Source organism: Dendrobium catenatum, unplaced genomic scaffold (genome assembly GCF_001605985.2).
Source record: "Dendrobium catenatum unplaced genomic scaffold, ASM160598v2 fragScaff_scaffold_675, whole genome shotgun sequence".
Classification (NCBI taxonomy): Eukaryota; Viridiplantae; Streptophyta; class Magnoliopsida; order Asparagales; family Orchidaceae; genus Dendrobium; species Dendrobium catenatum.
This window is the reverse complement of record NW_021319137.1, coordinates 129,957-147,896: the sequence shown is the minus strand read 5'-3', so window position 1 is coordinate 147,896 and position 17,940 is coordinate 129,957. Positions and strand designations below refer to the sequence as shown.

Genomic DNA, 17,940 nt, shown 5'->3' with positions numbered 1-17,940 from the left:
TATTTTAAGAAGCATTAAGAAAGACATCATACAGGAAGCCTTAGTTTCCAAATAGAGGGTTAGATTTTTGTTATGCTCATTCTCAGCTCATTTATTTGATAAATGATCTAAATTAAAATACTATTATTTTCAATGTATTGGCTGAATAAATAAATGATGAATTTGAATCAAAATGCATTATATATAAATTTGAAAAATAAATCAGTAAATAATAAATATTAAAATATCTTAGGACCGGCATCATCGATTTTAAATTAATTTATTTCCAACTTGTGTTTGTAGGAATTTATATCACGAGGCTCACAATGTCGTCCTCTTAATAAGTATACTCTTCTCACTATATATCTATCATTTGAATGATAATCATTAAATAATAAAAAATGATTAGATAAATTGAAACTCTTTTTTATTAAAATAAAATAAAATATGCTTAAGTGAACAAAAATAAACACAAACTATATGAAAATTTTTCATTTAAAAATTTAAAATTGTTTTTATCTCCAATAAAAATTTACTATTAAATTTTTTTAATTTAATTTAATTTAATTTTCATAAGTTAAAAAAAGTTAATTTTCATATTAATTCTATTTTTTTTTAGCTTTTTTTTTTTTTTTTGCATTGACAGCTTGTGTATAAAAAAAGTTACCAAAAGAATTCATCCGGCCAGTGGGGGCACGTGCCACCAGTGCCCCCACCCTCCCTCCGCCCCTGCTTAAGGTCTTCAACTTTCTCTTAGTGGTTGTTCTACTATGCTCAATTGTAATTTTCCTAGATATAGCCCTAGTGGTTGGATAAATTTTTTTCATTTGGTGCTTTTGATACTCCTTGTACTACACCATAATTAGCTATAAAGACATGGCTAAATTATCATTCAAAACCATAATTTTGTGGTGATAATCCTAATTATACCCTACTATAGACTAAAAAATTTATCTACGGGTGTGCCTATCATAGCACATAGAGTATGTAGAGATAAAAAATATGTCAAGGGGCAACTTATATAAGTGTGACAAGTCTACAAGCTAATTTTCTAAGATTCAATTAAACTAAAATAACTTATTTTATCAAACTTTTAAGGACTAATATGATAATATGGTTTTGATGGGAAAAAAGGGTTTTCAAAATAGTTATGTAAATATTTATATATATATTTGAAAAAGATAAAAATTAACATATTTTTAAAAATATTGAGTTCATATATGATATAAATATTTGATTAATGTTACACACCTTAGATTATTTGTATCCTTGAACAATCATATCAGGTTTAAATATGATTAGATGATTCATGTTATTAGATGAATCATTACCTAATAATCATAGAAAAATTACCATAACCTTAATACAATCTTAAATCTGCGGGTTAGACATATTTAGTCTATCAATTATTGAATCAAATTGCATTCAAATATAAAATAGAAAATATCTATAGCAATTTTTCTCCTTGTTAAACTTTCATAAAAAATGTTGGTAGTGTTTTTTGCATCATTCTCATGAATGAGGTAGTATGAAGTGATTATTCAAAAATAGGCATGCATGAGGCACTGTGATTATAGTTTCGTTTGGGACAACTTTCTTTCTGCTTCTTAAAGTAGCTTCTTAGTATAAAAATTTTAATTTTTGTACTAGGAAGCTGCTTTAAGAAGCAACAAAAAAGCCGTCCCAAACGAAGCCTATATTTGTGGCTATACCACCAATTGTAGCTTTAAAATCAGGTTAAAATATCACTAGCCAAAAATGATGAAGATATGTCAAGGGAGAAGGTAGAGCTAAGGTTTAGACATAATCATATATTACTTGATTACCAAACTAGCATTTTCATAAGGATTTAATATATTCTTGCTCTTATTATATGACTTCTTAGGCTTCATTTGGGACAGCTTTTTCATTGCTGCTTAAAATGGAGTTTTAGTACAAAAATAATCACCCCATCTCTTTGTAATTAAAGAAGGGAAGGGATCCTCCACCTTAGGCCATAAAAGATGTAGGACTAGATGTCCATCTTTGAAATCTTATTAGGTGAGGTGCCTAATATGCGAAGTTCAATCGGGGACTAAGGCCTAGATGATTATTTCTATTGATTGTACATTGAACATTAATGCAATTTAGGTAAATGCACTTCAATCTTGTCTTATATAAAGTCTTTACATAAATATGCTTGAGGTCAAGAGTATATATTCATATATATTTAAATATAGAATTATGTTGGTTATCCATGAGGATTTTGCTAAACATGTGGGAGGCCCTTACCCCGTAGGTGATTTACTAATTTTCATATCATCTCAGTCTTTGATATTATAGACTTAGTCGATTAACATGGATCGTATCTTGATCTAATATCAAATTTGTGGAACTTAAAGTAGATGCTATATATGTATATATATAATAACCATTATAACTCATGAGCCAAACAATAAATATGTTATGTAAATTGTGACATAATATAATTATTGTCATGAGTATATATATATATATAAATATATAAAGAAAACTTGAGTTGAAAGCATGGGCGGATCCCCATTGTCTTGAGGGGGGGTATTCCCCCCCTCAAATTTTATTTTATTTTATTTTAGAGGGATAGTTTGGAATATTTTGGGTATTTTGTCCCCTCTCAAAAAAATTTTTTGCCCTCATTTTAGCAATCCTAAGCATCTTTGCCCATCCCCCACCAAAAAAAAATATTTTTTTTTTGCTCACCCTAAAAAAGAAGCTGGATCCACCCCTGGTTGAAAGAGGCTAATATTAATCATGTTGATGATTTGAACCCTTATAACCCTCCTTTGAGGCCTTATGAATATTTTATCTTATTTATCATAATCGGTAGAATATCTATTACTATGTTAGTTTCTTTATTTCATTAGAAACATAAAATAGAGCATTCTTCAAAATTTTAATGTTGAAACCTAATTCATAAAGGATCAAAATAAAACCCTGCCATTGATGATCTAGCCGACCTAATGAAAAACATTAAGTATGAGTGATTTTCTTATAGAAATATCATTTTCTAAAAATTAAAAAAAAAAAGTATGAGTGTCTATGCCTTAAGTCCCTTCAAATTTGGGGATCCAACAAGAATATAAACTTCTTCATAATGCACTTTTATGATATCAAAAATTGAATAGTGGAATTGATTGGGTTAAGTTGTTCTCTTGCTTAATTTAATAATGAAATAATATTTTATTTCTATAAAAAATATATTTAAAACTTTGTTTTTGAATAGACAACCACTTTTAAAATTTATCCCTAACTTCTTAAAAATATTTATAATACTCATAGCAATAAAAAAAATAATTTTCTTAAATAATTCTACAAGCGTTTGTTATTGAAATTTACAATAGCTCAAATAAACACTTTGAAAAAACATTTTTTTTTAAACTACAATGAGGCTAGAAAATGCAGACAGGAAAAATGTATATCATTTTCTAATTTTTATTCGAAATTTGCTTTTTATCCCAAAAAGAAGCAGGCCCAAGAAAAAAAATTACGTGCGGTGTCCGGATACATCAAGAGGCTAATTCGGACGTGTCACGTCGCCTAATACACAATGTATTAGATCATATGACGCATTCAAATTAGTCTATAAACACGTCCGAACTCCGCACGTAATAATCTCTCTCCCAAGAAAAATTATTAGTTCTTATTTTGCCCAACACAAAGCTTTGAGAGTTTTTGCACAACTATATGTTTTTTTTTTTGGGACATTTAGGCCATTTAAGACAAACTCACACACACAACGCATACACAAAGACTCGAACCCTGAACCTCATAGTTGGAAGCCAAAGCTCTCAACCAATAGGCCAAGGAGACTGGTGTCACAACTATATGTTGGTATTTATACAAAAGACCTAACCCCGTTTGTTTTCTTATTAGTTATAGTAGTTATTTTGCCCGCCCACATATGCGCTATTGTTCGTTGAGGGAAACAAATGATGGCTGGGGGTGGTGGACAATTGAAGTTTCTTGACTGGTACCTGAAAATAGCGGCCGTGTCGGCGCTCGTAGGCGCCTCCATGGAGCTCTTCATGATCCACACCGGCTTCTGTGTGAGAACTTTCCTTTCGCCCCTCTCAACTTTAAACCCTAACGCGTTTTGTTTGTGCCGATCCATCTGAAGAAAGGATGCTAGTAGTTTCGAGTAAGAAATGAAAAATATGTCCTTCAAAAAAGAAATGATGATGACTAATTCTAGATTTTGTAATGTGATTTTTACTCATTTTGCGTTGGGATGGTTAATTTTCTGCATTTTGGTTCGATATTAGGTAAGCTCAGGCGAAGATTGCAATCCTACCGGTTAGACAATCATGGCTGAGTAAGCATGTCACTTTTATATGGGTGGATGAAGTTAATTCTATGGCTTTTATTATGATTTAAGATTAAAATACATGGAGAAAGTGCGGTGTTGGGTTAAGGCAAATTGGCTATTTAAATTTACTAATACAATTTAGCCAATCGGCAGCCAGAACAGAAAGTAAGAGTATACATATTGGTTGGATTACGCCATAATACACTTTATCCATGCCTAATCCTATGTTCTCATACCAAAAAGTGAAAGAAATAGTTTGAGTATCCTGGTCATCGTAAATCTATTTGGAGTTTCATGTATGCTTGTGTATGCGTTCAGTTGGGAATGCTGATTCCCGGTATGCTTTTTGATTCTATACTTCAGGTTTACAACATGAAGTTGGCCAAAACATTTTCCTTGATTCCTTTAAGTTAAGTTATTTTTTCTAAGGTGCATTGCAGAAATTTCATGTGGTTCCTTGGTATTGTATTTTTGGGCCTCCAAAACTTTATCCTCCTTGTTCTAAGAACCGGAAGCGAATTGTTTATTTCAAGCTTCCTTCCAGTTTACTAATAATAAATTTTATGCAGAAATAAGCATTTGATTCCTTTGCTTTTAGTGTCTGTGACAGAGATACTATAGAACTCATCCATAAAATACATTAATAAATAAAGAGAAAGATTATAATTTAGTTTACATCCATCCTTGATGACGGTAAGTCTGTAACAAACAACCCAGTAGATTTCATTGCATAAAATGGAAGTTGTAACCTGTTAAAATAAATGTAAGAATATTTGCCCTTGCCCTTTGTAATCCATGCATTTTCACCGGTAAAAAGATTTTTCCTTAATTTGCTTTTTTGAATTCCCAACCAATGATCCTTTTTTAAGCTTATTGCATTTTTATTAATTATTATTACTGGCTCAAGATGACCATGGAATTACTGAATAATTTCCTTATTTATGTTGACTTCTCTATATGAATTTCTCAGTCAGTAGAGTGTGACAAGAACAACAATCAACCAATGCAACATCATGTAAAATGAGTTTGAAATGTCTCGACTAGATAAACCCTTCAGATGTCATCCATTTGCAATAGAAATTGTGTCGATAGGACCAAAACATTAAATTTACCAAAGAACCCCAACTAGATTGAGCGACCACGAAAATGATAGTCTATTAGCATGATGTTGCATGAAATCACCGAACATCATTTTTTCATGAAATATACTACATTATTGCATTTAGAACTTCAAAATTGCAAAGGAATGATCTGTGCTTGACTTGAGCAATCATGATTGAAGGCTATGGTATTTGATGTTGCGTGAAGGCTCGTGAACATCGTACACTCTCAAAACGAACTTTCCAGATGTGTACAAAATATTGAAATTGCTCGAAATGACACCCATTTTACATGGGTTGTCGTGTGAATCAATACACAAATGTTGATTGTGCTTGAGATGCTCAAAGCACAAGAAATTACACGAGAAATTGATTCATATTTATTTTGTTCCTTTTCTTTTTTTATTAATTTTAATCAAAAAGACAAAAATAAAAAATAAAAAAGAAAAAAATTCCCGATCTCCATATCCTATGTTAGGGTGGCCTTTATCTTATCCGTCGTGTGCAGTCAATTTCATCCCATCCCTCATCATACCATCTACGAAAAAGGCCATCCTCTCTCCCTAGCCTGTCAACCCATTCAAGCCACCCATCCCCCTTCGCTATTGCTTACTTGCCAACCCTAGCATCCAGCCAACCAATTGATCCCAACCTCCATCAACCTGCCTGCCGACCACCTCTCGACCTACCCGTCGACCACCTCTCGACCTCCCAACAAACTGTTTTATTCTGCCTCCATCTTGCCCCCTCATTTCACACGTATAAACCCAACACAATCTTTGACTCTGTCTCTCTTGTTTTCTTCACCTTCAAACAACACCTCTGCCTTCCCTCTGCCAACCAACCCACCTAAGCCTTACTTGACTTGCTTGACAATCTTCCATATGCACTCACCCCTGCCTTCCCCAACTACCGTTGTCGGCTGCCACTCATTGCCACTCACTCCCTCTTCCATACTATCTCTTTCTCATTCAATTTATCTCTCCCCTCACTCTTTCTCTATCCTTCTTTATCTCTCTCTCTAAATTGAGAGCTCCTTCTCTCTTCATATCTCTCTCTCTAAAGCCCATCTCTTTTTTATTTCTATCTACTCTATTGCCCTTTGCCTTTCTCTCTCTCTAAACTGAGAGAGATCACAACGCTCCCCCTATAACTCTCTCTCCTCTCTTCCTCCTCTAGCTTTCTCTCTCTAAAGAGAGAGAGAGTTTTCTCTCTACCTTGCTTGCTCTCTAAAACTCTCTTTTTCCTCCCTATCTTTGCACCAAATAGCCATCTCTTTTCCCTTTTATTTCTCTAAATTATGGAGAGAACTTTTTATTTATAGTAAAAAAAGAAAAAAAAAACAACAAATAAAGAAAAAAATAGAAACTTTTGAAAAAAAAAGAAAATTTGTGTTTTTGTCCATGCCAATTTCCGCGTCGTTGCTTCTTCATCATCACCTTGATCAAAGGTGTAATTTAAAAAATCTCAAAATTTAGAAGCCATATGCGTTATTCCAACATGTTGAGTAAAATTTGCAAACTTTAGTACCTATTCGTGTTGTTTCAACACGGAAGGAAAATTTGCTAAATAAGTATTTATCCGCAATATTCCAAAGCTATGAGGCATTTCATGACTTTCACTCGTGTAGGTGATGAAGACCCCACATGCTTTTATAACTATGTTAGAGTAGAAGACCCTGGCCGTGGTGTCAAATGACGTTAAACATCTTACTTTTTTATGTGTTGTGAGAAGGCCTAACACCTCTTGTAGATTGCCCCTTTATAAGGGAGATGCCAGAAGGTTGCTTAAATTTAAACTAAGTGGACAAACAGGGAATAAAACTTAAAATAATATTTTTTAATAAAATCTGCAAAAATGGAAAATAAGGTATAAACTAAAATGAACTTACAATGAACTTGAAAAGCTTGCTTGCGAGCACCATATAACTCACTTATCAGTACTAAGAACACTTATAAATCCCATAAGAATTCACTCGATCAATTGAACTGAATAACCTCTCTATTTATAGCATGGTTTAAAATTGCGCAATATGAGGCTCGTCTTGAGGCCCGCCTTTGCGCAATTCCAATAAAAAACGCCTCGATGCTTACGCCTCGAGTTTTTTTTTATGAGGCTTGTGCCTCAACTTGGTTGAGGCCCGCTTCGCCTCACTGGCATGAGGCTTACGCCTCACGCTATATATATATATATATATATATATATATATATATATATATATTAAAAATTACATATATCTTGATGTAAATGCCCAACATTGGACTCTATAGGAGAGGAGGAAGGGAGAGAGCAGTTCACCATAATGATGATTCAAATGAAGAACCCCATAATGATGACAGTGCTGATGACTTATGAGTTCTTATGTGATATGTCATTGCTATTTATTTTTGGAAATCGGAATTATATGTTAATGAAAAGAATATTGGGATTTAAGAAAGAATTTTGAGTTGAAATACATTTAATGTTGTCTTATTATTGAGATATTTTGATTTCACTTCATATCTTATGCTTTTTATGTTTTATATTATTCACTCATTAGTTTATAACAAATTTATCATTTTATGTTTACGCAATCTTTTGATTTTGAGGCTTACGCCTCAAAACGCCTTGAGGCTTACGCCTCGCCTCACGAATGAAAAAAACCTCAATACTCGAATACGTAATTTTAAACATTGATTTATAGTAACAAAAAGATGCCACTTTGGTCTAGTGCACATTAATTTAATTTTATTAGAAACATTTACTGTAAAGGCTGTTTTTGTCTTGAGGCAATTAATGAGAAGATAGTGTGAGCAACAAAGAATGTTTTCTCTCCATCTGATCCTAGTCGCTCTTTCCGAGCACATTCAAGCAATAGCACTTCTTCCTTGATACTCTGGATATTTTGGTTGGATCCATCACTATGGGAGTGGCTTCGTTGTTTGTAACTGTGGTGGTGAAATTTGTTCCTCTCACGTATTCTGGAATAAGTCTAGTGCTAATTTATTCTTTAGCAAAGTGCTGCAGATCATGCATCCTGATAAGATGCTCATGTCTGCTGCTGCCTCCTCAGGTGTTTTTCCCTCTCTTTCTATTCTCACTCACTCTCTCTCTCTTTCTACCTTTTTCCATCTCTCTCTCTCTCTCTCTCTCTCTCTCTCTCTCACACACACACACACACACACACATTCTCTTCCTCCCTCTCGTTGTACTCTCACTCACTCTCTCTTTCTACCTTTCTCTATCTATCTTATTCCTCTCTCTCTCTCTCTCTCTCTCTCTCTCTCTCTCTCTCTCTCTCTCTCTCTCTCTCTACCCCCTAAATGGAACTTATTCTCTATCATTGACATGTCCTGATAACTCACCCATGAATTACTTGTTTTCATTTGGCAGCATAGTTTCTTCTCATCTCTTTCCTTTTCATGCTGTTGTTTATTCTGTGTGTATTGCGTTTGGTGAATCATGATTACCCACCATGATTAATATTTTAACTTATGCCTTTGTACTTATCAAAATAACTGAACCATCTAGAGGCAATCATGCTGTGTCTGTGAGCTGGATTTATGAAGAAGATGAAAGATAATGCAGGGAAAATCTTGCCCTCTTTGTGTAGTTGTAAGGACTAAAGTTATATGCTTCACTTGACAGTTTTGTGATGACATTAATTTCCCTGCCATTTTATTCTATTATGATAAATGTACATAACCATCTATATGAGAAACTTCGGGGGATTATAAAACCAGCGAGCTTTTTGGACAATCATTGCTCATTTGATTATGGCTCAGCCATGTTCATTTATTGATAAATCGAACAAGTTTAGACAAGAAATAAGCAGACTTGGCAACATTCTTGCTTGTAGTGCTCGATATAAGACTTGTTTATTGCTTGGTTTAGCAGCTTAATTTTTAATTATAAAACGCGTCTTTGGATCTTATACCTTTGAACGTTGCATGCTCGCTAAATTATTGTTGCATTAATAGAAGTTTGCGCTAAACAAATTGTTAGTTAGCTTCATTCAGTTTAATCATAACTAATGAATTTCATCTCAGTTTTTGAACAAATATCATCAGATTTACAATATAGATTAAATGTTAAACATACATAAAGACCATGAGTGACCCCCATTCTACATCATTGTCAAGCCCCATATTCCTTCTCGTGGATGCTCCTCACCAACTCTATTGATGAGAAGAATTTATATCTTGCTACATTTGAACTTCGGTTTCGTTTGGGGCGGCTTTCTTACTGCTTCTTAAAGCAGCTTTTTAGTACAAAAAATTTTGTACTAGAAAGCTGTAAGAAAGCCGCCCCAAGCAAAGCCTTCATCTTGCAAAAATTAACCTTACATATGAGAAATGCAAGATTGACAATAAAAATAAGCATCACTAGATCGTATATTGCGTGTGATCCAATGTTTACTGCACTAGCTTGTTATAACATTATCGAGTTAATTGAAATTTAAGAAGAATATCATCATATGATTACTAAACAGTACAATTATCCTTCTTTATTTTATTTGATTTTCCAATATACCTTATTTCTGATTATACTGAGGAGCAAGCACTACAGATGACAAGGTAACTGTGCTGGAGTCAGAAAAACGGGCATGGGAGAGTTCCCCTGAGGCTCAAGCCATGAAAGAAGCTCTGAATCCCTGGAGAAGGCTTGATGAAGAAAAAAGTAAACCATAACAAGTTGGAATGCAAAGTATGAATCATTGACCTCTTTGACTCTGTTCCATGCCATCCTTGACTGGTTTAGGGCTCGTTTGATTGGCTTTCATAGCATAAAAAAGGCTGAAATTTTAACTGCAGGAAAGTTTTTTTTTTCCTACCAAGTGGGCTTCGTAAGTTTATCATTACCAGCATTTGTTTTTTCTATTAAATGCCAAATAATGTACCATTACAAACTTTGGATGATATCAAACATTGCTTTCTTATATTAAAATTTATTAATTTTTATTTTGTGGTACCATTACTGCTACTCTGGATAGTTCCCATGCAATGAGTGATTATTTCCAAACTGTGAGATTGTGAGTTGGAAGGTTAAACCCTAAATTATGGTGTACTCCAAAGGCTTTGCTTTGTTTGTAACAATTTTTCAATTGCTTTCGTTACTTAGTAAAAAATATTATGTATTTGGAAGAAAAAAAATTTATCACTATTTTTAATTTTTATTTTTAAAAAATTAGTTTTGAAAAAAAAAATTAAATAATGGTTGAAAAAGGACTTTTTAAAATTAAAAAATAGTTAAGATTATGATATGCTAAGGTATTCCATCTATATGATGACTATTTGAAAAAGGAAATACTAGTAGAAACTATTCATACTTGCATATGTTGCTCATAATAATTATTTCATTTAAACATACTACATCAATCTTACGACCTAAAAATTAATAGATCTCAATAAGCATATTTTAGCATAATGGAAGGAGCAAGAAACTTTTTTTTTTTTTCAGTAAAGATAATCATGCATACATACTTGGTACTTCCAATGAGGCTGCCAACTTACCTGGGATGGAGTGGATGGAATGGCGGGCTGCATCATTTGCCTTCTTGAAGACTAGATCGTCGAGTTGGAAGGCTTTCTCTTTGACATTTGAGTTGTAGTACTTCGGCATTCTCCTTTTGACCTTTTCCTGTTTGAAGGTGGCTTGTGCTCGAAGTTCCTCCAAGTGGTTTGTTGTAGTTTTCAACTCTTCTTGATTGTTCACCTCTCACTCAACGAGTATTTCTTCTTTAAAATTGACTATGGCGACTACTAGTTGACTGTGTAGGTCAAGTTCAACAGACAGTAGTAATTCAAAATATTGTGAGAGTGAGAGTGGTGTTTGCATAGTTTTCGAAGGAGTTATCCTAAGTTTCCATAAGATTAAAGAGAGTGACTCCGCTCCTTTGCCATTTGCCTGTTATACCTTCTTCCTCAAGAAGTTGAGAATCTATTTATCGGCGACTTCAACTTGTCCATTGGTTTGCATGTGACGAACTAAAGTGAGCTTTCAGAGAATGCATTGTGAGTGATATAAATCCTTTGTGTCATGTTGACAAACTACTGCCAATTGTCAGTGATAATGGTAAGAGTCACACCATAACTTCAAATGATGTAAATCCAAATGAAATTCCTCGTAATATTGGTGATCATCTTAGCAAGTTTATTGGCATCAATCCACTTTGTAAAATAGTTAATCATGGCTAGAATGAACTTTCTATGCCCTGTAGAAGGTGGGAATGGTCTTAACAAATCCATTCCCCATACTATGCTACAACTTGTGAGAAGGTTGCAGTTGCATGAGGGCAAATTTGTGGCACTAGGGATACCTTTTGAAGAATTCCTCTACATCCTTCCACATAGACGACTAGAAGTATCATTGTCTTAGAATTTTATGGGCAAGTGTTCTTCCTCCTGAATGACTTCCATGCTCTCTTGAATGAACCCTAAGTATTGTCTCCTTCTCGTCTCCCTGAATAACTTTAGTTAAGTGAAGTCACCAATATCTTCTATATAACTCACCCCTCATGATCTAGCGGTTGGAAGCCTTGATCTTGAATCTACGTCGTTCACTGACTTCTGCATCTATTACTCCTATTCATAAATTCTTTATGATTAGATCTACCCAACTCAACGGGCAACTGACTTCTACCTACATGTCATTCTCTTCTTCTATGGTAGGCCTTATGATCTTCATTGTTAGTCGCCCATCAAGATTCCCTCTCTTGAAGAGGAGGTTGGCAAGTTAGCTCTTCTCTCTAAGGATCTGAGAAATTTTGAAGTACTCTAGTTCATTGATCTCTACCTTTACTTTCAATAATTATTTTAATAACACCACATACCTTACTTCATATTCTCCAATGATTGGGTTCATCATTAGCTGCAAGTTTGAGTACATCATCAACTGTGTTTCCCTAAGCCATATGGTGAATTGTAGGCTAAAGAGAAATTTGTGATGCCCTATGATCTAATGGAAGGATTAAAAAATATATACCTACAATTACAACTTAACCATAAAAAAAGAGAACTAGATCTACTATAAAATTCAAATAATAAAAACAACTCAACATATCTCATTTCATTAAAACATATGTACACTAATCCAACTCAAGAAGTTCTTCACATCAAAATAATTTAACAATAGATTACAAAATATCACCTTCAAAAGAGCTTGCTTCTACCCTTTTCTACTTTGTTGACCTTTACCTTTTTCTAAAAGATTAAAAAATATTATAAGATGAGCATAACCAACTTAGTAGACTTCTATCCCAACCCATATCAATACCAATATCAATTAATTAATTAAAATAAATATATTGACGTATAAAGAGTAAGTAAAGTAATAATAAAACCTGACTTATGATTTCAAGTTCTAACTTACACCTTTGAAGCCACTTTCACTGAGGGTTTAGATGCATCACAAAACACTTGCTATCAGATATTCACTTGCAATTGACATTCATATTTCTTGAGGGTTCATTCATAATATCAGGGGTTAAAAACATGTAGTTCAGAATATTTTGTATACTAAATTTTTAGAAGTATTAACATACACAAAGAAAAGATTAAAATGCACATATCTCGATGCATAATTATAACTACACTTCTACTTATGCCTCCGTTTAACCTCCCATACCTACTAGCAAGTTTGGCCAAAATCAAAACATAACAATACCACATAACTTCCCACATGTTATTTTAGAAAGTGGGGCTAAAATCTCTCTCACATCGATATAGGTTGATGGCGTCATAATAGAAATGTAGGGCCCTTGTAACATATCAGAGAGTGCACTTTTTCACATATCATAATATCTCCAACACCATGCTATGAACAATGCAATTGAAATTGCAATAGTAAATAAACTATAACTTCAATGTAATATTCAAAAAATGCATGAATTGCCAATAAAAAGTAATATTGCTTGTATGAAATTATACCCACTATACTTTTCCCATTCAAAATTCAACTTAAAAAATGTATTCACGTGAACATTTTAAAATATTTATATAACTATTACAATTGCCAAAAAAGCCCCAATCTAGTTATATAATAGAAGTTTGCATAGGAAAATTAATCTTAAAAAATCAAATTTTATATAGTCAAAACATTCAGAATAAAGCGTGCAACAACATATTAAAAGTTATGTAGTGAAAATGTTATAAAACCAGAGAAAAAATATTTGTTCATAATTTTTTATAAAATTAATGGAATTATAATCAGAGATAGGAGTTTATAAGTATACATCATGCTCTACTATATCTTGAACAGGCCCGTCGGATGAATCCCCAATTTCAGCCGCCAATTCATCTCTCTTTCTTTTTCTCTCCTCCCTTTCATTCCCCTTCTTCTCTCTTATCTAGTGAGGGATGGGTGAGGTGAGTGATTGGCACATTCATTTTTACCCAGTGTTGTGATGCTTGCCTTTTTAGTTCCACTGTGCTCCCAGATAATCTTTTAGATTCCTGGAATCTTTCCATTAACAAGCTTAGAGCCATGACAACACCACCTAGCACCGAAGCACATGATCATTTTCCTTTCCCCATTAGAGATTTCAATGCCATGATGTTTTCCACCCGACACCGAAATGCTCCTAAAGAAAATTGAATGAATTAAATTTCACTACCTTGGGCTACTTCCTAGCTTACTTAAGAGTTGCTAGACACTTTGGGCGTACTTTTACCACTTAAATTAAATTATACAAATATTTTGTTTAATTATATAGGTTTCAAAATAGCGAATATTACAAAATCCCTCATATTAGGCCTAATTAGTTGTAACTTTGAATTCTATATTAGCTGAATGGATGATGGTGTTTCTAATAGGGACTTCTCAGAACCCTGTCCACACCAACTACCTACTTGATGGAGGCACCTTTTATGTCAAATGTCTAGTGCTATTGTGGAGTCATCATATCCAAGTCGGCACCACGATCATTGAATTAGGGGACGAATTTAGCGAGGGCTTGGGCCTTCATGATTGTTCGTGGTGAGTAGGTTATCTGAAACTCTCTCAATTTTATTAATCTCTCTTAATGATCAGGTTTGCCAAGTTCAACTCTAAGCACGTTGTTGATAACCACTCTAATTAGAGGGTCTTAGAAGTACAATCATAGTTGCCTTATTGAGATTATTATTACCCATATGAGACTCTCCATGATATGATAGCTTTGTTCCACTCTTAGTATTTTGCTCATATAGTAAACTAGTTATGGATTCTTCCCTTACTCACTAATGAGTAATAACCTGATGGCATCCTCATTGACCCCTAAGTATAGTAGCAAATCCTTGCCTGGTTGCAAGATTTGAGTAGGGGTAAAGAGGATAGGAGAAGCTTCAATTATTGAAAGGCAGCCTCATAGTCTACAATCCAAGAGAACTTCTTTGCACTTCTCACGACTTTGAAGAAAGGTAAGCACATCTCACCAAGTCAAGAGATGAACCAATTGAGGACGGCAGCCCGCCCGATGAGTCATTGTACCTCTTTTGGCTGTTTTGGGTGATGCATCTCCAAAATGTTTTTCACTTTATTTGGGTTTATCTTAATGCCTTCAGGTGTGAGGAAGCCAAAAATTTTTCTTAAACCTACACCAAAAGTATAATTTTATGGGTTGATGGGGGCTAGGCGTGAGCAATTGATTGGTATGTGTTGGACTTGAGCCATGTAATAAAAATATGTTTAGGTTTTCTTTGATATATGAAAATAATAAAATCCCAATAAATATGCAAGTATATGTGCCGAATCAAGTAATAAAGTGATAGAGAAGAGTGTTGATCCCAAGTGTTCTATTTAATTATAATTAAATTACTACTATTTAATCTAAATGTATAATTTATCTCATTGAATGTAAAATTGATGTTTTTTTAATTTTAGCCACTTAATATACACTTGCAAGCAAATTTGTTACTAATGAAAATAAAATACTTTGGACTAATAAATATAAAATAACATAATTTGCTTAATGAAACTCTTTATTTTAGATGTGGATTAGAGTATATGCATCCCCGGATCTTTTTCAAGTTTATAGGGGTGAAAAGTTAGGTTTATGGCTTTCCTAAAATTATATTATCTCCAAAAAATTTAGAAGGTTTAACATTCTATGTTTATGTATGCCAATATTCTATTTCAATACTCTTATTTATTCCAATATTCATTCATCGAGTCTATACATCACACTAGATATTAACTATATACATGGCAATCTAGGCATTAAATGAGGACTAAGAGATATTGAAAATATCCATAAGTATTTCAAAGCACAAGAGTCTACATTGATAATTGCTATGTATTTACATTAATAGCCCAAACTTAGAGATTTAGCTAGACATGAATAACACAAGAAGCAAAATCATATTGATTTCATTCATATAAGAAATGATACATAATAATCCGTAAGATAAATATCACCCGAAAGGATCAATTGATGTTCTCCAGTCTCTTTCTTTCTCCAACAATATAATTTCTTACAAAATACAGGCTAAGATATCTCAAATGAAAGTATCTTGCACTTCTCTAGTCTCCCTTATACATTGCTCTAAGGGGGGATAAAAGGAAGACACTGTAAAGGACAAGACTCCATTTAAATGACATAACTCCTAAAACAAAAGAATTAAAAATCTACTTATACAAGTAGGAACAGACTCAGGTACCGCAATGCCAGACAAGGTTGTACTGTGGTGGACGTGGTGGTATAAAATAAACTAGTACCTCTGCATTATAATGTTTGCTTCAATGTGGCACTGGGTTGAACAAGCACAGTTAATGGTCAAATTGATGCATTTTTTGGCTAAGTGGATATGGTTCCTAATTTTGGCAACTACTCCACCACAATGATGCTAAAAGTTGAGCTCTACGGTGCTTGAAAGTACAATCTGGCTCAAAAATATGGTGATGATCGATGCTCCAGTATTCAAATTCCTAATACTTCAATGTTGTGGTGCTAATTTCTATCGCCGCAAAATTGACCTTGGCTTTGCCACAGTGCTAATCTTCCCAAAATTTCAATGTGGCAAGTGCTACAATATCTGAATTAGGTAATGGGGTGCTCTAGATGCGAATTCCACAAAGAAAAAAATGTGGGTGCTTCGACACTCATTCAGCACTTGTAGGCACAAACATAACTAAAATAAAATATTTTTACTACATTTTAACACAATAACCAGCACATAATTTATACTTAAGAATTTTCCTTTACCTTAAACCTTTGTTTGTCCTCAAGCAATGGTGAAATCACCTACTGATTAACTGAATTGTCAAAATAATAATTAATAATTTAAAATTACTAAAATGAAGATAATACTTTACTTTCTAGAACTAATTTGGAATGAATAAAATTATAATTATAATTTCAAAGGTCATAATAATTATTTCAATTAGTCACCATTGCTATTGGTTGTACCAAACCTATCCACTATTAGTGTATGTGAAAATTTTTATTTTTTATTTCATAAATGAATAATATATTACTTAGGAATTAGTCATATTTGTAATTAAATTGGAAGTTCATAAGTGCACAATCATGAGTATTAGTTCATTTATCTATTCCTATTTGATTTAATTATTTGGATGCTATTGGACTTGAGCTTCAATATATACCAATTTTTGAATGTACTCATCGTTTTCCTTTTTCATATTTTCTTTTATAAATTATCATGTTTCTCAATTTTTATTTTCATATAGGGAGTACATATTTAATGATTTTAAATATCAATTTTACTTTCATCCTCCTATAACCTTAATTGATTTACTGTAAGAATTTAATAAGGTCGCTAATTCCATATTTAAGTTTACAATGATCTTCCTAATTTAAGTTACCCACTTCTTTTCCCTAAACTCAATTACTCATTCTTTAATTTAGTAGTTAGTACATTAGTGTATAGTTTCTAAATTCAACACAGGTCAATAGCTTAAGTGTTTTATATTATAATTATTAAACTTTTCAAATTATGAATTATTATACAATATTCATTAAAACTATCATCTAGGATTTTATTATTATCTGAATTTGATATAATTTTTAATTGTCATTTTTATTCTTGCTGAATAAGCAATCAAAGTGCAACTATGTAGAGAATAAAGCTTAACATTTAAGCTTAAATAAATTTAAATTTAATGTAAATAATAGACCACATTACATTAGAACAAGTAAAAACTGAATGTGAAATAAACATGCCTTTCATTTAAATGTTAATAAGCTCAAAGGCACTAAATACAACTACTAAACATAAGCATAAGATAACTAGTGCATGAAGCATTATTCTCCTAACCCATCTCCAATCAAAATCAACCACTTGCTCAACTATGGAGTAAGTGTCATAGAATTCCTACTGTAGCTACTACTAGGCCTACTAGTCAAATGAGGCTCACCTAGACTTCCCTCCTCTACACCTAACCATTTAAAGTCTTCAATTTTTATGTTGGTGAGGGCTAAAATAAGAAAAAGTTATTTCTCACTAAGATCTCCCCTCACACCAACATTAACACACAAGACATAAATAAGAGAAGGATGCCCTAAACCCATAGATGTATTGCCTTTAATGATATAGTTTAAAGAAGAATAAATTAACTTCC

The 17,940-nt window shown here is 33.1% G+C and overlaps 1 protein-coding gene across 1 annotated transcript; it reads left to right on the top strand.

Annotated features, from left to right (window-relative positions):
* Positions 1–3,863: 3,863 nt before the first annotated feature.
* LOC110108733 lies at positions 3,864–10,356 on the top strand. The gene is made up of 2 exons (XM_020839493.2): positions 3,864–4,041; positions 9,952–10,356. Exons 1-2 carry the CDS (start codon positions 3,927–3,929, stop codon positions 10,071–10,073), a joined length of 237 nt encoding a protein of 78 aa, XP_020695152.1. The 5' UTR covers positions 3,864–3,926; the 3' UTR covers positions 10,074–10,356.
* The last annotated feature ends 7,584 nt before the right edge of the window (positions 10,357–17,940 follow it).

Excerpts from the sequence above, each read along its gene's own strand:
- LOC110108733 (XM_020839493.2), top strand. The coding sequence starts at position 3,927 with ATGATGGCTGGGGGTGGTGGACAATTGAAGTTTCTTGACTGGTACCTG. Across the intron at positions 4,042-9,951 it reads CATGATCCACACCGGCTTCT|ATGACAAGGTAACTGTGCTG; the intron begins GTGTGAGAACTT and ends CAAGCACTACAG.